Raw genomic sequence first — 24,798 nt, forward strand, 5'->3', positions numbered from 1 at the left:
GGGAAACAGCCTGATGGTACTGGATAGCTCAGGACAGATTCACACCCAGGTATGTGTCACGAAGAAGACACAGGCAAGCACAGAACCTTGTTTACAAACGTTCACAACAACTTCATGACAGTCACCGAGAGGGGAACAACCCATGCCCACCTGGCCTGGCCACACCCGGGTACTGGTCGGCCATAGAAATGGACAGCATTGGGATGGACTAGAGGGGATAAAAATGCCATTCGGTGAAAGAGGCCAGACAGCAAAGCAGACACTGCCTGCCTCTACTGACAGAAAGTATCCCAGAGGGGAATCCACAAGGTGCGGGGAGGGGATGGCGGGCATCGGGATGAGGAAGGGAAGAGCCGACAGCACAGCGGCTTGCTTCTCTTTGCAGCTAAAATAGAATACCCGAAGCTGGGCATGATTCAGCAACCGCTCAGTCCCTGGGGAGGGGGAGGAGGGGGGCTGGTAGCATTGGCCACATGTGGTAGGAGTGTGTGGAAAAGCCTCCATAGTTAGGCAGGAGGCCAGAGGGCTGAGGGCTAGGCTTGCCTTTCACAACAGGTCACTCAGCTAACTACCATTCTGGTCTCTTGCAGAGTGACCTGCGCGCCTCTCTCTCTCTCTCTCTCTCTCTCTCTCTCTCTCACACACACACACACACACACACACACACACACACACACACCCCTCATCCTTTTCCCTAGGCTCCACCCCGAAAGCCCAAGCATCTCCCACATGGCCACTCTGATGAGTACTTCCAGTGCTGGAACCCCAGAGCCACACCCAACCACACCTTCACTGAGCCAGCACTCACGAAGGGGAGACTTCTTTCATGGAGATTAAAGTATCCTGGACACAGAGCAAACAGTTGCAAAGCCACTGGAGCTGTACCCTGTGAGAAATCTGCATGCGTCTACACTGCAGGAACTAGGCAGAAAGGTGCCTGTGTACCCTGTACCCTGTGTACCCTGTACCCTGTGAGAAATCCACATGTGTCTACACTGCAGGAACTAGGCAGAAAGGTGTCTGTGTACCCTGTACCCTGTGTACCCTGTGAGAAATCTGCATGTGTCTACACTGCAGGAACTAGGCAGAAAGGTGCCTGTGTACCCTGCACCCTGTACCCTGTACCCTGTGAGAAATCCATATGTGTCTACACTGCAGCAACTAGGCAGAAAGGTGCCATCCATGGGGTTGTGACTGTGACTGCCCTGTGTAATCCTGAAACACTCTAGGGAGAAGAGGAACCAGATTGTCAAGGACCAGCTGCTCATCTATAGGGACACTGTGGTCCCATCTTGAGATGTCGAGGTCAGCTGCCCATAAAGCCCACAGTAAGACCCAGCCTGCCAGCACCAGGATCTGAGGCAGACCTCTCCTACTATGCAGGAACCATGTAGAGCTGGGCATGTCTGTAAGGTGGAATTTCAGGGGTTCTCTCTCCCCATGCTGAGTGACTGTGCATGGTAGCCACATGGAAGCTTGCCCGACCAGGTCAGCACGGCGGTATTTTCATGCCGTGATGAAAACTCTCATGTGTGTGCAGGGCTGATGACGTACTGAGCCTGGGGGCAGACACCACTGGTCCTGGCCCACCCCAGTTTCATTGGCCAAGGAATTGAAAGAAGGTATTTTCCTACAGCTGGTCATGACTTAGGGCATGCGTGTTCCTACAGCTGACCCCAGACACCCGAGGAGATGCTACCGTGGGTGCATGTCCCAAGGCACATAGATTGTATGTGGTAGGGGACTGACCACCAATGGGACCTGGGGATTTCACTTCCGTCCCTGTGGGAAGTGAAGCTTGGCTGGTTGTCTCTAACTGTAGTGGCCACATGGTGGGATTCAAGAAATTTGAGTTCCCCTCTCCCCACCCTACTCAGCCATGCAGGTGACAAGGACACTCTTCGAGGGGCCAGTGGAATACTTGTGTTATATCACATAAGCACATTTTAATATCACCAACGCCTGCACACAGGCATAGGCACCCACACATACCTCATGACACAGCGACAAAGATATACATTCACCTACGCTCAGTTGTACACACTCACACACACACTCACACACACACCGACACACACATACTGACACACACACTCACACTCACACATAAACACTGACACACACAGACACACACACTCACACACACTCACACACACTCACACACACACACCGACACACACATACTGACACTCACACTCACACTCACACATAAACACTGACACACACACAGACACACGCACTCACACACACACTGACACACATACTGACACACACATACTGACACACACTCACACATAAACACTGACACACTCACACACATACCTACACACACTGACACAGACACACTGACACACACACATGCCCCCATGCAGGGACACAACTCTGTATAGTACCCCCACACCCCCTAAGCTGGCTTGAAGCTATTGATCTCTCTGTAGACTGCTTCCTGGTCATGAAAAGGCTCACACTTAAAATACAAAACAAACAAGCCAACAGACAGAAAGAAGGAGCAGAGGCCTGTGAGCCATGCTGCACTGGGCTGGAGACCCTGTGTTATGCTCTTGCCAGAAGTAGGTGCTACCACACAGGGGTACACAGGTTCAACACGGGTTGAAACTCATAACATAACAAAGAGGCCGAAAGCCTAGGGAGACTCAGAGAATGCGGTGCTCATGGAGTCTGGGTCCCTAACTCTCTCAGGGCCCTGCTCTCTTCAGCTACCCAGAGGTTTCTCCTCCCCAACTTAGCACCTTCTCCTCTGGCAAACCCTGCGACCAGCTGTGTCCCCAGAGACACATCCCTCCAGATCAGACAGGTGCCTCCCCGACACCGTGGCTAGGTTGAAAGGGCACTTTCTGCTACACACGTTCACAGTCAGGGGGCTCCACAGCTGCCCTTTGACACTGAGACCTTCTCTCTCGATGCCATTTTCACAGGTGTTCGGGCGGCCCTACTCTGCAAGGACAAGGGAAGTCGGCTAGTGAAGAGGTGGGATCTCCATCTAAGCACCTGCCTTACGTCAGGGGGGTGGATGTGCGCATCCCACTGGCCGCTTTTGCCTTCCTATGTCCAGTGCTACCTTGTATTGCCTCACAAGCTGTGCTACCTTCTGCTTGCACACTCCACTACCAGCCTACCCACCTGTGTCCCTTGTGCCTAAACCTTCTCAAGGAGAGGGATGGAAGGGAGGAAGGAAGGAAGGAAGGAAGGAAGGAAGGAGGGAGGGAGGGAGGGAGGGAGGGAGGGAGGGGAGGGGAAGGGAGGGGAGGGAAGGGAGAAGGGGAATGGAGGGAAGAGAAGGGAGAAGGGGAGGAGAGAGGAGGGGAGGAGAGAGGAGGGGGGAGGGGAGGAAAGGGGAGGGAAGGGGAGAGAAGGGAAGGGGAGGGAAGAGGAGGGGAGGGGAGGGGAGGGAAGGGAAGGGGAGGGAAGGGAGGGCCAGTCTGAGAAAGCAGAACTATGAGCGGCAGAGCATGCCAGGTCTGTGTTGAGGACAGACTTCACTCAGGACACCAGAGAGCACTGTGACTGAAGAGCAAGCTTAGAAAATGCAGTAAGGAGGGTCAGGCGTCACCTGTCCTTACTGGGGTTTGGGACGCCTAGGTTTTGGCTTCACTGCAGTACCAGACACCCACAGAGGCTTCAATAGGCTTTTAAACAGAGCTGCATGCAGTGCCGATTGTAGAGCTGGGTGTTCCCGTAGAAACCGGCCCCCTCTTTTCACCCTGATCAGTCTCCAAAGGAGACTGAGTGGAGCTCGGGAGGATGGCTCTGACTCCGCTGCTCAGGCACCGACGACGTGCTCTCACTCACACAAACACGCCATCCGGTCTGCAGAGCTGAAGACGCAGCCACACTTGGGGGAAGAGCTGGCCCGTCCTCTCCCACGCCAGACACCTGCGGCATTTGGAGTGGGTGAGCCAAAATGCCCCCAGAGCATCTGACGGGACGTGTGGGCCCTGTGTGGCGAGTGCCCTCAGGCCTCACTTCCTACCTCTGCTTCCTGGAAGAATATTCTCCAAGGACTTCCGTTATCAGTCAGTGCCCCCCACCCCAAGCTCAGGGATGAACTTTTGACCTTCACCCTTGAAAGAAAGTCTCATGGCAGCCAGTAATCAATCCATACTCCTGACAGGGGGAGGAGGCCCAAGAAGTCCTAACCTCTCCGTTTATGGCTCAGTCAAGGCCATGCGGCCAGATGCCCTGTGGCACCACACCCTACCCCGCACCTGGAGATGACCAAGGAAGGAGCTAGCTCTGGAGGCCATGACAGTAACTTTCCTCAGCTGCTGTGTGAAGTGGCAGGGTGCTGGGTGCAGTGTGCAGGAGCTAGCAATGGGCTCCCCTACCCATGCCTACCCACGTCACTCCAGCAGAGCAGCACCCACTCCCACAGCCCTCCCGGCAGGGGAGCTCTACTGACAGATGTGCAGAACCTTTGAGTCAGTGAACATTGTGACCCGGAGCCCCGGGTGATGGTCCACAGGGTACCTGTGACTCAGGCATCCTGCATCACACGGGGAAGGTGCATTAGAGCCAAACGCCTGGCCACGGTCCTGACTGCCTGACTCAACAACGTCCCTAACAGTCAGAGCCACAAAGATGGCCCCTTCCAGAGAGGCCAGCCCCACCTGCCCAGCTCACAGCTTCCACACAGCTTTTCTCTTCACGTCCAAATGTTAGCCTCTGAAAGCAGCAGCTTTAAAAACAGAACTTGGACCAGACACACTGTCGGAAGATGAGCGCCCAGTTGTGCTTGCAATTCAAATTGAGCTTACTGGTTTGTCAGAAACAACTAGGAAAAGCTCGTCCCTCTGCACCTTGCACCTTGCACGGTGTGGTAGGTTAGGGATGACATTTGCTTAGAAAAACCAAAGGCAAAGGAAGAGAATCATGCAGATATTGGTTTCCTTCCCTCAGAAAAACACCATTTGCATGCACACACCTGAGTGCATAGGCAAATAATTTAATTATAAAAACAAGAAGCATTGTTGTCTAGACACAGAACCGCAGTGTTCTCACACCTCAAAGTTCTCGGTGCTGTCTGTATTTGTGACGTTACCCATGCCTTATGTACGGACACCGCCTGCAATCTGTGAGAGTAGGTCAGGGACCCAGCCTGCACCCCCCAGGAACTTAGCTTTATGGTAGGAATAATCCAGGGAAGGCGAGATGGGGCTTCCATCAAGGTGAGGCAGGGGCTTGTGGTCAGCAATGGGTTGCTCCCTCAGTATCAGGAAGGAGTATTTTGCTGCCGTACGTTACTGCCACACCAAGCTGGGCTCGGACGTGGCTGCCTATGTAGGCCGCAGGTGCGATCTACCACATTTCCAGCTGTGGTCAATTGGCTTGGGTGGAAGGCACCTCCCTGTCTCCCCATCTTGAAGAACCATAAGCAGATAGGAAAGCTGTCTGGGTCTTGCCTTGGGACAAAGCCTTGTGACTCTGGGGCTCCCCTACATCTAAGTACAGAGACCCTACAGTGTGGAGTGGGAAACATTATGTCTAGTGCTTCTTGTCTGACAGGGAGGCGTGCCTGAGGCTCCGAAGGTCAAATGATTTCAGAATTAACCTCCTCAGAGAAGGGTGTGGGTTCTGCTAATTCTCTTTATCACTTAGCTGGGCTTTCTTTATAATTCACAGCATATTTCCCAATTCCGTGCATGGTCACAGAGGTGAGCCGAGTTAAATGCGAAAGCCCGTGTTGATTGAAATGCTCGAGTTTCTCATGAATGGTACAAAATCAAGACCCCATTGTGGAGGCTATTGAAGGCCTCAGCACTTTCCAATGATTAGGGTAAGTACGGACTGACCACCTCCAAGAAAACACCAGTTGGTAAGAATGAAAATCACTAGCCTTGAGTAGATGCTGCCCCAATACCCTTGTGGGTAGGATATGGCTTCCCCTAACCCCCCCCCCCCCCGCCCCGTGGAAGAAGACCTGGATCTAAAATTCCAAACTCTGTACAGCCCTTGTAGAGGAGAAACTGCTGCTAAGGCAGACACCTCTGGGTCAGTGCACACATGCCCACAGCTGCCCCAGAGGTGTGCTTTTGAGCCCGACAGCCTCTCTGGTCAGTAGGCTCTGCCAAGTTGGGGCTAGAAAGGTTCCCACTGTTCCAGAAAGGAAGAGCAACCTGGATCAGTGTCTTGCTTAAGTGACCTTGCTTAAGTCCTGCCTCCCTTGGGCATGCAGACACAGTGGCCCTAGGTGTAAATAAAAAGCACAGTGCCTCAGGACACCAGCTCTGCTGAGCTCACCCCTGGCATCTGCAAACAACGAGACCGTTCCATTGAGGGCTACTGTGAGCAGAAAGCTACGGTTGAGAGTGGCAGTACTATGCTCTGTTTTCTCATGGAGATCTTGTGGGGTATGGGGGTCTGTAGAGATGGAGATCACATACACACATGCACACATGCATGCACACACATATATGCTCGCACACACTCATACACACATGCATACACATATACTCACACTCACACATTCATACACTTATACACACTCATACACATACAGTCACACACTCATACACACTTAGACCCACTCATACACACACTCATACACAAATTCACAAACACTCATACACATACATTCACACGCAGTCACACACACTCATACACACTCATATGCACACACTCACACAATATCCTCACACACACACACTCATACACATTCATATACACTCACACACACTTACACACACACATACTCGGACACACATACTCACACATACACTAATACACACACACCCATACACACTCATATACAAACACTTACACACACAGTCTTTCACACACACTTTCACACATAGGGCTATGACACTGAAGGTCCCAGTGACAAAGAGAGTAGCAGCCCAAGCTGTGATGTGCATGAAATGGACACAGAAGGTCAACAGGTCCAGACTTCTATCCACTCTGGTACTCAGTGGCACTTGTTTAGGGGACTGGCTTCTCAGAGAAGCCAAGGTAGTGCTCTCCCCCATGGAGGGGAGGGAGACAAGTCAGGAGGAAGGGCTGGGCAGAGCTCAAAACAGATGCCAGGCCTGATACACACTCCAGGTGACCAGATGACCCTAGCAAGTAGGTGCTTTCCAATGCTAACTTATAGGCTCTCCTAACACATGCCTCAAAAGTATGAGCCTGGCGACCCCGAAGCTGAACTTTGACCTCACTTTCAGCAACACAAAAACTCAAAGGGGATGAAACCATGAGCTCTTTAGAGCTCCTTTGGGCTGATGGCTACCTCTGTCGGCTGACTGCCCATGCTCTGACTAAACTCATTCATGCAGATGGATCGTGCCAGGGGCGCGGGGGTTGGGGGGGTCCATATCTTTCCAACCAGGATCCAGCTCCCGCCAGCATGGAGAACAGGACCTTATCCAGGCCTCCCTGAAGAACATACCTGGGGCCTTCTCCACGAAGATGACCTTGGAGTCTTGCAGAAAGTTATGGCCAGACAACACCATCTTCTTCCCTCCAATGACCGGGTAGCTGTCTGTGCTCTGCTTCTCCACGAGGGGCAGTTCCTGGGCCGACCGCTGGGCTGTGTCAGAGGAGGCAACAGTGAGTAAAGCCTTGCGTTTGCTGCCTGGAGGAACCCTAGCTGGGATGCTGGGCCCCAGGCGCTGCCATTTGACATAACTGTTTGGATTCTCTGGGGACTGACCAAGCTCTGAGGTTTGCAGAGGGTCTCAAACCACGTCTCAAACGGTATTATGTGGAAGACCATAGGCGTGCTGTTCCAATATTGTCGGGAGTGCAGCAAACCTATCAGGACATGATCCATCGGAAGAATGCAGAAGCTGCAAACAGTGAGAACTCTGACTTCTAATGCTGGCTCCTGGACTGGGAGGGCAGTTAAGGCCCTTGGAAGAGCTGGACAGAAGAGTCCTAGTGCTAGATTGAGCCTGGAGACAGGGGCAAAGTGGAAAGTTTGACAGACAACTGGGAGAGACCAGTGGGGCATCAGCAACTTCCTGAGTGTGGTCCTGCAAGGGAGACTACAGAGGCTGGGAGGAAGGCTGATATTGTGGGCACCTGTGTCAGATGGGTTTCCACAGACTCCTTAGAGTCAGACAAGCCAGGGCAGGGGAGAGGATTCAGCCTCAGAAAGTCAGGTCTGTAGTGGCTTGAGACATGTGGGGACAGAAGGCAGAGCCACAGACTTCAGTGTGTGTGTGACACAAAGAAAGACTCAGCTTGTTCCAGGGGAAGCAAGGATGAGTTAGTGGACACAAGTGGACCTGTTCCACACTCCAGGGGACGCTGACAGTGGCCTGCAGAACTCGGGAGTTCGGCATGGAACAGAAGGCCCCATGGTGTGAGTGTCTAGGAGACAAAGCCACAGTACTTGGAAAAGGGACAATCTGAGAGCACTGGGAGTGAGCAGCAGGGGTTGGCCAAGACTGTGTCTCCTCAGAGGTCTGACTGACCCCACATGAGTGCAGTCCTCAGATGGGGGAGGATGTCAGGGTGCAGGGGCTAAGTGGATGGACTCTGTGGACCCTGGCAGGTTTCTAGTGACAAGGCTTGCTAAAAATGGAACCACCCAAGCAGGTCAGAAGAAGGTGGTAGCCATGTCTGTTCTTTTCTTAGCCACAACTGGTGGCTGCCTCACACATTAAAGGCAAAACTTGGCACTACCAGGGACGATGAATAGTCATGGTGAGTTACAAAATTCAGATTTGGGATACAGGTCATACGGACCATTGGCAGAGCATTTGTTTAACATGCATAGGGCTGAGTTCCATTCACAGCAGTGTACACATGTGCAACACACATGTACACACACACATACATACATGCACACACATGTGCACCCACATGCACAGGCATGCACACACGTGTACACACAGACACGTGTGCACACAGGCATGCACACACGTGTACACACATGCGTGTACATATATGCACACATGCGTGCACGCACATGAACTGGGGAGGAGGCATAGAGAAGAGAAAGGAAAGAGAATAAGAGCAGGCATAGAGAAGAGAAAGGAAAGAGAATAAGAGCAGAGGGGAAAGGAGAAGAGGAACTGGATAGGATAAGAGAAGAAGAGGGGAAATAGAAGGAAGAGAAGGATAAAGGGAGGAATTGCTCTCATATGTCCAGTCTGGTGGCTTCAGGGCCAAACTTCCTCTTCTCAATTTCCCTCAAAATAAACAGGGAATAAATACAGTCAATAGAACTCTGCTCTATGAGAAACTCTGTGTTTTACTAATGTAGTCGCCAGGACCAGGAACGCTGTGTGCGTTGGTCGGATTCTAGCCAGCACCCAGATGCACGTGGGAATACATTTCCCAGCCAGACACAGAAGTCAGGTCTCCTAAGAGGGATCATCTTTTCCAGGAAGCCCACTGAAGCGGACCGCAGGGCGAAAGTTACGCGTTCCGGCAAGCTCTGCTACTTACAGCACTCGATCGGGTTTGAGGCCACCTGGAGAGACAGCGTCCGGCCGCTGGGCTGGGGGATGTGGACTCGGAAGACCAGCCGCACCCTGGTGTTCTTTCTCCCGATGTCTGTCTCCCCTTTCCTCAGCTCGATATCAGAGTTTCTGAGCTTCAGGATCCCAGCACAGTCGATGCTGTAGGAAATAAAGGCCGTGGCTTGACTTATGGCCCAGCACTGAGTAAGAGGGGTCTTCTGCTGGGTGCCCCAGCCCCACCTCCCGAGGAGAAACCGATGGGGAAGATCACGGCATCCACACGTGACGGCAGGGTGGGACCCGAGCAGCTGTGCAGACCGTGGTCTCCTCCTGGGACCGACATCTCAGACCCTGCAGGGTTTGTGTTAGAGCAGCTCGGAGAGGAAAGGCCTTCACGGCTGTGCCTCCTGTGTGGCCTGCAGCACTCCAGCCAATGTGACTCAGGGCTGGGACGTTAGTCACCTGCTCACTTTAATACCTTTAATACCTTTAATGATTTGTGAAACTTGTCTTCCTTCATTTTACTTCATAATCTCATTCAAATCTACAGTCTGGTAAAAGGTTCCATACATTACAAAAAAAAAAAAAATCTCGATATAATAAAAGGAAGACCTTTTCTCTGGGCTCTGTCCTGTCCTTGGGAAATTTAGATTATATAGCTGAAGAAGGAAACCCAAGGGCCAACAATGAAGCCCTGGAGGATAAATCCCTCAGATTCGAGAGAAGCTGACGCACACGGAGTGCTTTCCCTTTTGTCGTTGACTTAAGTAGCTTAAAGCTATGAAGAACTTATCAAAAGACACACAAGGCGCTACGTGGCACAGCCCTGCCCATTGACCTCACTTCCTGTACGTTCACTCACACCCCCAAACTCACTCACTCACACCCCCAAACTCACTCACGCCCTGCAGTCATTGCAGGGACAGCCCAAGCTCTTCTCATTCAGCTCCTTCTGCAAACAGCCTGTCAGCTTCAGGTCACCTCAGAGGCACAGTACCCCAAGAGCAACATCAGGCCCTCGTCTGCTCTTAGTACTGCTCATTTTCATGTCTTTATCACCGCTGCCTCACCCTCTGCCTGGGTACCTGCTTATGCGTGTGCTACTGTCTGTCCTCCCCATGGGTCCAGTACAGAGCGTCGTCCATAGGAAGTATCAGAATACACGTGTTCTCAGCTCCATTCACAGTTCAGGGTACTCACAGCATGGGATGAACCTCATCAAGCCCCGCTCGGTATTATGCAATGTGCAGGGAACGCTTAATAAATCCCTTTCTAAGTTAACCACGTGCCGTGGGGGGCTTTTGCACACCAGAACTGGCCACATCAGCCACATTGGCAGCTCTGAGCGAAAACAGTCCAGAGGTATTGCCCGCCCTAACTGTTCCTTGAATGAACGGGGCTGCATTCAGAAGTAAACAGGTGCTGTGTTTAGGAACTAAATGCAGGTCCCGGGGGCAGCGTTTACAGCTGCGTGACCGAGACACTTGTAGTTGCCAAAGCACACAGCACCTGAGAACCCAGGAAGAGGCAGCTCTGTCATTGTAAATATCTGTGAAGTTTCTTCAGGCACCGAGCCACAGGGCCTGGGGCCCAGGAGCTGGGGGCTAAGCACTGGGTGCTGGGCAGAGCAGCAGGAGCCTACCCCTCAGGCACGGCCCTCACCCCACTTACATGGCTCGCATGTTATTTTCTGGAAGCAGTGGGATCTCCAGGACTTTGGTGTTGGACAGGATAGCCTCGTGGCTGGTGGTGGAGACAGTCTTCCCCGTGATCCGGTGGACCTGGTAGAAGGCATGGGGCCGTAGCAGGCGGTCGTCAGCCGTCCCAATGAACAGCTGGAGCGTGAGAGGCTCGTTTTCCAAGTAACCATGTAGCTGGCAAGAAAACAAAAGACTCCCAGTCAGTAAGCACCGTGCACATAAACCTCGGAGACCAACTGTTTGTCAGAAGACTCGGGCTCAAAAGGAAGGCTGTGCCCAGTGCTCCGTGCCCGGTGTCCAGTCCCTCAGCTTCGTGGGATGTAATATTGGTGCTTCTTGGAACTATAAACATAAACGTGCTGCTAGGAATAGTAGTGCACACCTGTAATCCCAGCGCTGGGGAAGAAAAGGCAGGCACAGCACTTATCTCAAGGCCAACCTGGTCTACAGTGTCAGGATAGCCAGCGCTACTCAGTGAGACACTATCTCAAAAAAAATAATAATAATAAAACAAACAAACAAACACACCCCGTTATCCTAAAGGCCCGGGGAACATAGAGTATGATGTGAACACTCAGTCCTGTTTTCCAACAGACACAACACACATTCACACACATGCATGCACCAGTGTGAAAATGCACACACATGCCTTTGCACACGGATAACCAGACAGGTAGTGTGCACATGGGCTCACCATGCACACCTAGAGGCAATGTGCCAACGTGTACACTCACATGCCATCACACACACTCCCACAAGACATCGTACACACATCACATACAAAAGCTATACAGTCACGCGTGTACAATGTTACACATGTGCGCGCACACTCAAAGGCAGCTTACACACCACTCACGCACTACGAGCACCAGTGACAACGAAGAACTTGTGTGCTCACTTCTCTCCTGGTGAAGCTGCTAAGGGAGGACCCACAAGACTAGCAAACCTGATGGTCCTTGGCATTCCCAGCCCACATCTATCCTGTGGGGCTTTTCTGCCTGACTTCTAAGAAAGGAACGTCCTTCCAAGCCAGGTGAGAAGAGGAGGGGTGGAGGTGGTGGCTGGACTGTCTATGCTGCCATCACCGCCAGAACTGGAGAGCTAAGACTTTTGCAGCTTCCCCAAATCTGTCCTGCATGTCCCCCAAACACAGACTTATTTTCCTACCTTCAGACATGGCACAAGTTAACAGAGGGCTCACTCACTTGTGATTGGTCACAGGCATGCATTTACCACACACACACACACACACACACACACACACACACACACACACAACTGTCTAGGCCACCCTTTCACACTGCCCTGTGTCCCTCTCCTTTAGAGAGAGGAGGGAACAGATGTCCTATCAATGCCAGTTTCATGGCTTGCCCCACCAGAGAGTGTCTTGTGGGCAGAGTATCTTCCCACAGGATAAGACACGGTGAAACTCCACTATGCTGGTATCCATCATCCTTTCCACCATATCTGCATAACTCAAAGAAGGACATTATCAACTCTGTGCTTCTTCCAGGCCACATGTGGGTGGCATGCATTTCAGGAGACATTTACAATGTGGCCCTTGTGCTAGGCCAGCTACCCTTCAAGATAAACAACCAGACTTTAGAACTGGGGTCACCAGAGCTATCATTCCAGGTGCCAGCCTTGCTGCCCTTTAACCCCAAAGTGTCTTCCTTCCTTCAATGACCACTCATTAGCCCTGTGTGTCCCCATGTCCACCACCGCACTGGTCATCAGCTAACACATGTTGAGACCAAGGCATTTCATCCTCAGGAAGACTGTGGACAAAGGGGTGGGGGGAGGCCCCTTCATGCAGGTGGGGAGGTGTCTCCAAGGCTCTGTGAGGACAGGGAGAACTGTGACCAAACTCCAGTGCCACAGGGCCTGAGAACTGCTTAGTCCTGTAGACTGAGGCTCATATCCCTACTGTTCTTGTGACCTCTCTTCTTACTGGACCAATTTCAAAGTCTTTGAAACTAGTGACACAGTGACAACAACAGAGTCAAACTGTTCTCCCCTCAGGCAAAGGTGTAGCCACAAAATCCATACAAACACTAGTGTTGCCACTGAAAGGCCATCAAGTCAAGGGCCAAGATCCGACATCAACCCATGATGAGCATTCAGACAAGCCACCTCCTCAGGCAGGCATAGCAGGGTGACTCTGGTGCAACCACAGAGGATCCTAGGACGATCTGTTAGAAGGAAAGACTTCCTGCCAGCATGACTTATCTCCTCTGCTTCATTCCTAGAAGCCCCATCCCCAACCCATCATTCTATTCAGACTCTCAAGATCTGCCCTCCTCATGCACCATGCTTGCAATGCCCCATAGTTCCCCGCTTGCCAGGAAGGAAGCCTGGGTTGCATGATATACATCGTAGGGCGTCAGGAGCCACCTGTGCCTTTGGGCTGCCAAGACCCAGTCGATGACTACCCATAGCCTCCTCTGGTTACAGTCATCCACTTTGCTAACGGATAAACCCACAGCCCCTCACGCAGACCACAAAGGAATGGCCTGGCCACCGGGTGGGCAGAAGGGATGAGGGCTTGAACACGGAACTCAGAGCCGAGACTGGCACTGAAGTAGAGACCTGAGATGAGTCGTAGGATTGCTAAGTGGTTGATTTTAGCAACGCAAAACTGGAGGGCGGTGAACGGCGCCCTCCAGAAAGCACCGAGCAGTGGTCAAGAATCCTGAAGGTCTGTGATGGAACCAGAAGAAGTAGACCCACTGGTTCTTGGGAAGGGAAAAGGAGGTATCCCGGAAGAGAGGAGAACGGAGGACCCCAGACTCCACCCACTACTGCTCGTCTCTCCGATGTCATTCCGGCCTCTCGGGATGGAAGGGGATTACAACTTTCATTTTAAAGCATTGGGGGACAAAGCAATGAAACCTAGAAGTGGGGCCCAGAAAAGTCAGACAGCGCAATTAGCTGCTGCTGGATTTTGATGTGGGCTGTGGGTATTGGGGTTTTACAAGGCAGTGGGCCTCTCACATGTCCCTCTCGCGAAGGTCTCAGCCACCGCCGCTGGCCTGATCCGTGCCAGCGGCTCATTAGGAGAGGCGTGGGCACTTCATGGCTTTCATTAGGCCCTGTGATCCACCAGCATGTGGCACAGGACCGGTGCCAGCCCTACCTCAAGATGAAAGGGCTGGGGACCAGGGCTGTACTTCAAACAGGTACAGCCCGAATGCTCACGTTCACCGAGCGGCGGCAAGGAAAATGTGTCCCCCCCCCACTCGCCAGAGGTTAATGGGGCAGAGGCCCAGGGCTTTGTGGTCGTAATAATCTAAAGAGGCCAGGTGGAGCAGTGCTCACCTCCGACGGCTAGAACGAGGACAGACTGCTTCCACATGGAGGCTGGCAGACCTCCACATGGGCTTGGGAGGAACTTGGTCCTCTTCCTGCCAAACTGGCACAAGGTGACAGACACCGGCGAAGGCAAAAGTGAGAGCTGGTCCGAGACTGCCCCTGCAGCCCACCATTTTCCTTCAGCAAAACGCACCTCCTTTCCCAACTCAAAGCCTGTGAGGCAATGTGGGGCAGCTTTCTGTGAGCCCACAGACTCTCTTCCAGATCAAGAGACTCCTTAGTACAGACACAGAGTTTAGGCTTGAGAGTAAGAAATGGCCCAGCAATTCCTGTCCACCCAGAGAACCCACAGCACAGCTCAACCCACAGGAAGCATCTCTCCACACCCTGTTAGCGAAAGGAGCGGACCCTGAGCTGATGCCCTTAAAGGGACTGTATTTATGAATTTGACTTCCCAGGAAGTAATCCTATCAGATGGCCCATTACTGACGGGTAGGAAGGTGAGGGTCAGAGACAGGGCTTACCCTAGTTCACTTCTGGAGATATAAGGAGAGCTGGGGGCTGAGAAGAACAGACAGGATAGGGCTGGATAAAGACCTCATAGCAGACTGTATGATCAGAACAGCCCAGTGGTCCCTGTCCCTTCTCTCCCCATTCCCCACCTTCCCTCCACGTGGCCATGGCCAGCCTCCTTTTCTCCTCCCCTCTTTTACTCTTCTTCTCTCATTAAACCTCTCCACGTGGAAAAGAAAAAGAGAATCTGTGTTGCAAAGATGGGGTGGTAACTCTCGCAGTGTCCTCAATAAGCAGCCCACCCACTCCCTGATGCCACTAGGTGCTTCCGAGGGGCTCTCTGCCTCCCCAGTCCTCTGGGCAACATTACACGTCCTGCTGATGACTGTTTAAAACGAATGCTGTGTCCTGTGACAAGCCCTGGATGCTGGTGGCACAGCCAGCAGCACCTCTGACCATCGTGGGTTGGGAGTGCTTACGAGTGTCGAGGAGGAGCCCTGTGTGAGACGGTCTGCGTGGCCGGTGCGGGTGGCAGCATTGTTGTTTGTGTGACTACGCACATGTATTCACAGACATGTACCTCGTGTGTTTTGTATGCTGAGTCAGCTTGGAAGGGCTTCTCTCTAGGCTCGCTTGGATCGAGAGCTTTGGACCAGGCACATGTTCCTATTTCGTTACACGGTCTCGGCGTCCATGAGCTAGATCGCGTCGGATTCCCCTGGGCGGATGCTTTCGTGTGGGCTGTGTGCCAAGGGTACACAGGTGAGCATGAAAGATACCTGCTGACCACGGGTCCCCGGTTATCCTGAGACAACAGCCTTGATTAAGGCCGGTGGAGTCAGAAAGCACAGGGCATTTCCCCCTCAAGCTTCCCCATTTGCTGCGGGCCTGGATGACTAAACGGCGTGTTGCAGACACCACATACAGTCTCCCATCCGGAGCCATCAGCACAGAAAGCAACCTCTGCCACCCTCGGGCCAGCAGTCACATCTAGCACTGTCTTAATCTGCAGGGACTGCAAAGCTATGTGAACACAGGAGTCCCTGCAAACAGGACTTAGCAACCAAGGTCGGTTGGTCCAGCCCCTCAACTCAAGGGAGCCAGGCACTTGCCTCTTGCAGTGTGATGAATCTACTAAGAGACCGCTAATCTGTGTTAGATAAGAATCCTTTTACAATAGAATCCTTTTACAATTTTACAAAATCCTTTTACAATGTAAAAAGAAAAAGGAAAGAAAGATAGAAATTCAGAGACAAATTACGCCAGTTAGTCTCCCATCTTGTGAAATTTAACACAAGAATATATAAATAAATGTGACCAAAACCTTCTCAGTGGGCAAGGCAGTGCAGCCCAAGGCTCTACCCCAGCCTGGCTCGGGTCAGATGACTTTAAAATGACAACTCAAAATTCCCCCAGGACCCCTGCTTCGACAGGCTTCTTAAGGAATGGAAGGCTGTGTGTACGGTATAATTTTATCCTTTAGAAACATGCCATTTCTGTGAAAATAGGAATATTTAAGGCTTAACCTGGGAGGTAAATATCTATTATTTAAGGCACAGAGTTCACTTTAAGAAAAGAAATCTAAGCTGCTTCTCACATCCCCCTGCATGGACCTTCTGCCTCTGACTCCGTACTGTGTCTGTCAGAACAACATTTATAAAGTTACCTGTCAGGCCCGAGCCCTCTCTGCTGCCTCTAAACGAGACAAACCGCATTATTCCATTTGCAAGGTGTAAGCGTCCCCCCCCCCCCCCCGGTTTCCTGCACATTAAAATGTTTGTTTTTAGCTCCTTGCCACCTCAGCACTTACACAGGGAGATGACAGGCCGGCGGACTGGTGGAGGACAAATGTATTCAGTGCTGGAGTTGGGCCAACACGCACACCTTCATGCACAGAGGAAGGGAGGTCTGAATTAACAGAGCCAATTAGCTGATGAAAACCATTTGCCTTTCGGCCCGTTGTTCTGACTTGGTTACAAAGGACGTCATCATGTGACATTCTTCCACCAAGACATAATGCGCACTTGAAACAATCAACTTAAAGGGAAATTTGCTTTTAAGACCCTGGGTAACATTAGCATTGATATCCCAGAAGACAAGAGACATCGGCTCACAAATTGGTCTCGCTTTCCCTCCTTCTGGCTGGGATCGCACCCAGGGTGGATTTCACTATTTTTTAAACCTAAATTCCCTCTACTCGGTTAATTAAGAGTTCGTGTTGGACTCTCATTACCTCAGATTGTTTTCAGCCCCAATTCTTCATTACAAACACCACTGCCTGGGGATATCTCTTCCCAGACACGGGAAGTTTTCTGTTATTGGAAGTTCTATTTCCCTCTCCCGGAGATCGCAGAGGACTGGTCTCCTGGCAGGGTACAGGGGCATCCTGGGAACTCACCGCTGTGCCCTGTGGGCCTCTTGCTACACCCACAGGAGCTAGATCTGAACCCACAACCTGAGAGGGTAAGAGCCAAATGTCATTCTAATGAGTTGGGGCTATCACACCAGCCTTAGCTAGAGGCACAGACCTTGGGGACCTGCTCCTGTTTGGTAAGGGTGACCCCCTCAGAACAACCAAGCATGGAAACCTCACCAGCTGTGGAACTGTTTGTCACTCCAGATGGCACCCATGTGCCTGTCTAGGAGGAAAGAAATGACCGTTGAGGGCAGGACCTCTCAGGGACGCTCAGTAGGAGAGTTAAAGCACAATTTAAGCTGTAGGCTGTGTGGTGCAGGCCTATAATCCCAGCCCGCAGCAGGCTGAGGCAGGAGGATCATACTTTCAAAGGCTCCATTCAAGGGTTCCAGAGTGAGCTCGAGGAGGCCAGCTTGGACAACTCAAAGAGACTGCCGTTTCAAAATGAAAAAGGAAAGAATGAGATTAGGAGCGTGGCACATACTGCAAAACCAAACCAAACCAATAACAAAACCATTCTCACATACTCAGCAACACGCGGAAGGACGGACGGCAAGCAGACGGGGCTTGTCCTGTTCTGCCTAACTGGAGGGGCGCTCTGCACCACTAGGTTCTCACACCGAGTGATCGACTGTGTCTCTGCAAATGCAAAACTCAGGGAAAGCCGGGTCCTCTGAGTAAATGCTTCAGGATACAAGGCCCCAGGGCTTCCCCATGAGACAGGCTCAGGCTGAGCTGCTGGGCACAGCTCACTAGGACAGAAGGCAGGAGTTACAGGCACTGCTCTTCAGTGGAATGTGCTACCTGCAGGATTTGTGTTTAGTTCTGTCTGGGAAAAAAAAATCCCTGGCTTTCAAGGTGCCACAGGGACGCATATGTGTGTGCACGTCCTGATATGTGTTCAACCGTTTGTGTATGCCTATGCAGGTGTTTATACATGTTTGCACTTACAAATGGGTGTAAATATGACCTGTGTGTACACATGTGTTATGAACCTCTCTCTCTCCCTCCCTCCCTCCCTCCCTCTCTTCTCTCTCTCTGTTTGTGTGTGTGCGCGTGTATGTTAATTTGAGCCTATATTGTATGAACACGTATGTATTTTGAAGCCTGTGCATTTGCTTCACGAATGTGTGCTCTGGATGAGCAAACACAGGTTTATGAGTGTGTGAGCACTTGATTTTCTGTGTGCACATATGAACCCACAGCAGGACTTAATTTTATATCACACAATTATGAGGACTCTCTCTAGGAAGACAGTGATTGTAATAGTGACCAAAATCATGCTTGTAGACACAGACAAAACTAGGTCTACTGACATCCCTCAGATCCTAAGGCTAGTGGCCAGTACACATACGGCCTTCCGGAAGAAGTCTGAAGCTCAGGCCAGCACAGAGACGCTGTGAGAGGCTGCACGTAGCAACTTTGGGTCTTTTCATGTACGAACTTTCTCTACTTTTCTAAGAAGGCAGAAAAATAAAAAATAGAATAAAAACAAAATGGGTGTGTCTGTGTAAATATTACAAGGGCATAAGTGCCAGAGACCACACACCCTGGCCAAGCCTGCCAGACGTTTACTGAGAGCTCAAGTGCTACACCTTCACGGGGACTTGATTTCCACTCGCAAAGTCATTCTACCTTGCTGGGGGCCTGAAGCTGTTCCAAGCCTCTTGTAATTTACCCTCTTGTTTAATTTACCCCAAATATCTCTTGAGTGCCTGCCTGGTACACTCAAAGAAAACCCAAGCTTCATCTCCGACCCAGTGAACAATCTTCTATGGAGAATGTCTGATGTCCCTGGAGCACGGGGAAAAGGCTTGTGCTTGGCATCGGGCTCAAACATACATTTCCTTCCTTTCAAAGGCCTTGGAATCCACCTCTCAGAGCCGGTCCCGTCCCCGGCATCTGGTGCAGTTTCTCACACAAAAGATCCTAGTGCAGGTTTGCAAGGAGGAAGCCACACTCTGCGACTTTCAGAAAGGGGCTGTGAGCTCCGTGGCTCTCCTGCCAATTGAACCCCGACTCCCTGCCTCCACCTGGGAAGGTCTAGACCCTCGAGGCTCTGCGCAAGTGCAGGCGCATCAAACATACCCTCGAGGCTCTGCGCAAGTGCAGGCGCATCAAACATACCCTCGAGGCTCTGCGCATGTGCAGGCGCATCAAACCTACCCTCAAGGCTCTGCGCATGTGTAGGTGCATCAAATGCACCCTCGAGGCTCTGCGCATGTGCAGGTGCATCAAGTGCCATCCTGTGCCATTCGTTGAGGTCAGAGTCTAGACTCACTTTCTTATAGGGTCCTGGAAAGTGAGCTTCCGTTCCATCCCAGAAAATAGCTCACTCACAAATTTTGTGCTTCCCCTCCCAGGCTGAGGAAGACTGAGGCACATATAAGGTGGGGAAGGGGGCCATGGCAGACTAAGAAGAAACCAGTTTTCGGGCATTTTTCCCTGAGCCTCGGACCTCCATCAGATGTGAATTCTATGACCTGGGATACCACAGGGACAGGACTAATGGCCCCCCAGGTCGGAGTGGACATCTAAGGAACACTGCTCACAGGAACCACCAGGGTGCACCTGGGTGAGGATCAAAGGCCTGCTCCTCAGGGAGGCTGCTCCTGGGGGGAGGGGGCGCTCCTTGGGGAGGCTGCAGTCCATAACTGCTTTATCTGACTCCAGCCCAGCACCTCTGCTCTTCTCCCAGAGGGTCACCATCCTGCCTTGCATGTTGACTCGGGAGAGCTGGAACCTCCCCTACCCATTACTTGAAGGCTTCTTGGTTAGAAGGGAATGGGATCTTCCTGGGCATGATATTGGAGGAATTTTAAACCAAGGGCACATGGCTGAACCAGGATCCATCTGTTCTGCACAAGATCAATGGCCCTGTTGTCTGGGACTGACTCCCACCAAGCCTGAGAAATTAAAAGGGGCCAGGGGAGAAAGAGAGGCACAAACTCCCGTGCAACATGTGGGTGGGACAGACCTTAGTGCCCTCATCTTGGCAACTGCAAAGAAGACTTTTAAGGGCCCCCAGGGCCTCAGCGTTCTCAGGAACTGTCAGCATGACCAGAGATCACAGCATAATTAACCTTGTGCATTTCAGCCCGGATCATCTCTGGGTTGAGCATGACATTTAGCGTCCCCGAGGCTGGCCCTGCAGATGGCAGCGTTCACCTACTCTCTGCCCACCCAAATCCAAGGAAAGAGGCACCGGAGCCAGCAGACTCCCTCTGTAAAACAGATACAGACACTCCCAACACAGGCTCCTCCTTCAGCACCTCATAGACTAGGCCACAACAGACTCAGGAAGCCGCCACCTGGACATTCTCCTGGGAACCATCCAGACTCCACGGTGACACTCTAGGCAGAGGCCACTTAGGAGCAGCCTTCTATACAATGCCGTGCAGTGCATCCAAGTCCAGAAACAATATGGCCGCTGTCCTGAACTCCAACCTTTCCATTTTGCAAACAATATGGCCGCTGTCCTGAACTCCAACCTTTCCATTTTGCAGAGTCCGGCCTGTGGCTGCCAGCATTCTGATGGGTTTTACTGGCCCTGGAGAGATGGCTTAGTGGTTAGAGCGCCAACTGCTCTTCCAGAGGTCCTGAGTTCAAATCCCAGCAACCACATTGTGGCTCTCAACCATCTGAAATGGGGTGGAAAGCCCTCTCCTGGTGTGTCTGAAGACAGCGACAGTGTACTCACATCTAATGGGTTTTACTGTTTACAGTGTGGATTGTAGGGCTCCAAGCATCCAAGGAATATATGGAAGGGAATCTAACCCTTGCTAGGTTATTAGAGCCCCAAAATGCTGAGAATACAGGGCTAGGGAATCTGAGATGAAGGCCTGAAGACACTCGGAGCTCACAAAGACTTCCTGTTGCACTGATTCCATGATGCCACCCCAGATCCCGTGTGTCACACCAGAGGGGCATTGGCCCTTACTGCCCCTTCTCTCAGTCCCGGGGTCCGTGCCAAGGGCGTCTCCCAACATGACAGTGAGGTCCTGACTCTGAGCCTACACCTAGACAAGGCCTACAGCCATCCCTGCTGATGCAGAGCCAACTGCCTCCATCCACACAGGAGATGAGAAGAAGGCCATCAGGCCAGGTAAGATACACAGGAGGAGTCCCTCTCCACCCCTGCCTCCCACAGTGATCAAGTCAGGGATAGCTGCCGCAACAGACCCAGAGAGAGAGCAACAGTCCCTCTGAGACTCTCAAGAGAACGCTCTGCAGTAGCAACTTCACACTTGCAACTTGTATCTTTCTCAGGTCCAAACAGCCTGTGATACTTGTGATGCTTACGGGTCCTCAGGACCAAGGAAAGCTACAGAGTTACCACTCTGCAGCTTACTTCCGGCCATGGCTTGTTTTGTCTCCTCATCTCACCTGCCCACTCAAAAGAGTGGAGGATAAAGGAGGGGCCTGACTGGACCTACCTCACCTGGACCCTAACTAAGACCAAGCTCTGCCGGCACGAGTAGAAAACCGCTAGTAGGCTCTGTATCCCAGACAGCAGCGTCATTTAAACTCTTCCTAGCCTAGAACAAAGAAGCCTCGGCTTCCAGGTCACATCTGCGGATGGGAGGTTTCTGCTTGCCGCCCTGCCTTGTCAGTGCCCCCCACCTCCCCACAGCTCCCTCGCTGCTTCCCACTCCGCTGGACGGCAAGGCTCACAAATGGACACGGGGACCCCCAGCCTTGAGTACATCAGTGGGGCTTAGCAGAGGCCATCAATTACACCACTGTAGGTGGTGTAAGCTAAGGGCCCTCTCTGCTCCACTCTCCCACCGCTGTATGAGCTGACCCCAGATGTCTTCCTGGCACGACAGCTCATCTCTTACTTCCAGGTGTCTGTCAACCCTCAGCTTCGCCCTCGGGAGCTTGGGCCGTAAGCGAAGCTGCAGTGTGTTGGGGAGACTGCAGCCTCCCTCACTGGAATTCCCATGAGACCCTTATGTTTTCTGAACACCGGACCTAGGTGCTGAGTGCATGTATGGAAGTGGGCAGAGGGGAAGGCAGCATCCAGGTGGGCCAGGAGAGTTCACCCTGTACACGGTAGGCGAGGAAGGGAGAAGGTCTGACTGGAGATGTCCTGAAAGGAGAGAGGACTCCATGCAGTGTCCAGGCTGATCTGTAAAAGATTAGCCCAGGCCTCATGCAGGTTGGCCAACTCTGGGCAGCATGTTTCTGCCTTGGGGGTCAGGCCTGCAGGTTAACCTCTGCTATATGCCTGCTTCACCAGCTTGCAGACCCAGCAGAATAAAGTGCTGTATCTCAGAGCTTCCCCCTGGGCTCTGGCGCTCTGACTGGAACACTCTGAGAGACCCTGGCTCAGTGTTAGCCTCCAGAGATAACACCAGGAATCCTGGGGGTGAGGCGGGGTGGGGTGTAGGCTCACACAGGACAGAGCATTCCAGGCCACTAAACCAATTGACGAGGTGCCTTCGGGCCACAGGTCAGAAACCCCTCAGGGATTGATTTCTCACAGTATTTCTGACATGCCAAATCTCCCCTGGGACTTGGTGGGGAAAGACACCACCAAGAAAGAAAAGTAATTATAACAAGGGCTTGGCTCGGAGACAATTTTAACAACCTGAGAAATTCAAGTCACCTCCCAGTGGATGTCCTCAGCTGTCAAATGTCTTGCATGATAGAAAAAGCCCCTGCCATGTATGTCTACACGGGAGGCCAAGCTAATTCACAAGACCCTTCTGGCCTCTAGGCCGGAGCACAAGCCAAGGTTCGTCATTGCTTCCTCTGTGACTCTGCCCCTGTCTCCGCAGATCCTCAAGTATCTGCTGTCTGTGCCCTGAGAGCATATCGCTTGTTCCCACCCTGAGTCCAGGGTCACCTGTCTGGGACACTATCTGTGTCTCTTTGAACTGAGTCTTTCATGGCCAGGCAGTAGCTGTGCTGGTCACCGTCTTAAATGGCAAGTGTTGTAAACCTAAATGTTAGGGGCTGGCCAGCCTCTGAGTGTTCCTATTTCAGTGGCCTATCAATTATTCAAGCAGAGCGGGCCTGTGTGTGATGGGCAGATGCTATCAGGCAGGTCGTTTCGGTGATTGGTAAACAGAGCTGGAACCTGTGACCTCCCTCGCCCCTCTCCCCACTGTGGGAGGTCATCCTCAGACCACAAAGCCTCGAAATAGGGGCCCTTATAGGCAGGAGCCCGCAAGGCCACAATAGCCTAGGACAAGGTAGACATCCCCTGCTTCTGGAGAATTTGGATCTTCAGTCAGTGGTGGCTAAGACCCAACAGACACAGAGACCTGATAGCCAGAGGCCAGATCAACCTTGCTGGACAGGGATGACACTCGGAGACTTGCTGTAGGGAGCTGGAAAGGCCCTGAGCAAATGCCCCTGCTGTAGACAGAGTATGTGTGACATCTGTTCTACCAGGGCAAGTGTCATAGTCAAGGAAGATCTAGGTCATTTCTCACTCGTTACAATGTAACATCAGAAGCAAGACCACAGCGCACTCCAGACAGATGTAGGAGCCCCTGGCTCGGAAACTGATACAAGACAGTGGTTAACTGAAGGGAGCCACATGTCACCAAGGATATCCCCACAGATTTTGTGCAGACCATGCTCACCTAGAGGCTGCAAGGTAGCCCTTAAACTGGGCCTGGGAGCTACCAGGAAAGGTTGTAGATGAGCCCTTACCAGCCGTTCCTTGATTCCAGTATGACCCATGGCTGCACATTCTGATACAACTCTTCAGACGAAGGCAGACTATAAATCCAGACCTCTTGAACCTTGGGTAGCTTGGTGATCACAGAATTGCTAGAGGGGGCCTGCGGCCATTTTGAATGGTTAAGTCCCTAGCATGCAAAACAGACTTCTATGGGAGAAGAAGTAGCACCATCCTGGTGGGGAAAAAAATGAGCCCCGAGAACACAGACCCAAAGGAGAAGTTCCCACCAGGCCAGTCCTTCACAGCCACTGCCTCTCTGCTGAGAGCAAAGCTGCCTCAGATGCAGCTGCCCCTTCCTCATCTAAAATGCATGGCACTTGGCACTACCAGTAGGTCCAAGTCTGGTCAGTATCCCTGACAACACATATGGGGAAGAGGATCATTGCCCAGAAGCCTCTTTCTGGACCATGTCGGAGGGGCATATCTTCCTTTCCCCATTGTCCTCCTGGGCACTCCTAGGGTTCCTCCATTTTGAAGATTGCTACTGTCTTTGTGGACAAACTTCATGAGACACAGAGGAAAATAATCATGGTGGATCTGCTACAGGGACAGCGCTGAACAAGAGAGCTTCTAGGAGATCTCGGTTGAGATGGAAGCCCTCAACAGTTGGGAATGCAAAAGAGACTACTGGGCACAAAATGGCTTGTGGAGTGGCCGCACACCGGGCATGTGTGCTGGCCCACAGCCTCACCCAGATTGCCATGTAAGGTACCGGTCCCTCTAAGAGCAAGGCAA

At 52.1% G+C, this 24,798-nt stretch overlaps 1 protein-coding gene across 6 annotated transcripts in view; it reads right to left on the reverse strand.

The window, feature by feature from the left end:
* The window catches only part of Nfatc1 (nuclear factor of activated T-cells 1), a 109,772-nt gene that overhangs the window by 50,714 nt on the left and 34,260 nt on the right, over positions 1-24,798 (reverse strand). For all 6 annotated transcript variants that reach the window (NM_001244933.2, NM_001415721.1, XM_087591993.1 and 3 more), the window contains 3 exon segments: positions 7,403-7,543; positions 9,412-9,584; positions 11,097-11,299. In NM_001244933.2, the coding sequence (NP_001231862.2) occupies positions 7,403-7,543; positions 9,412-9,584; positions 11,097-11,299 (517 nt within the window).

The sequence above is a fragment of the Rattus norvegicus genome, chromosome 18 (genome assembly GCF_021556685.1).
Source record: "Rattus norvegicus strain SHRSP/BbbUtx chromosome 18, alternate assembly SHRSP_T2T, whole genome shotgun sequence".
Classification (NCBI taxonomy): domain Eukaryota; kingdom Metazoa; phylum Chordata; class Mammalia; order Rodentia; family Muridae; genus Rattus; species Rattus norvegicus.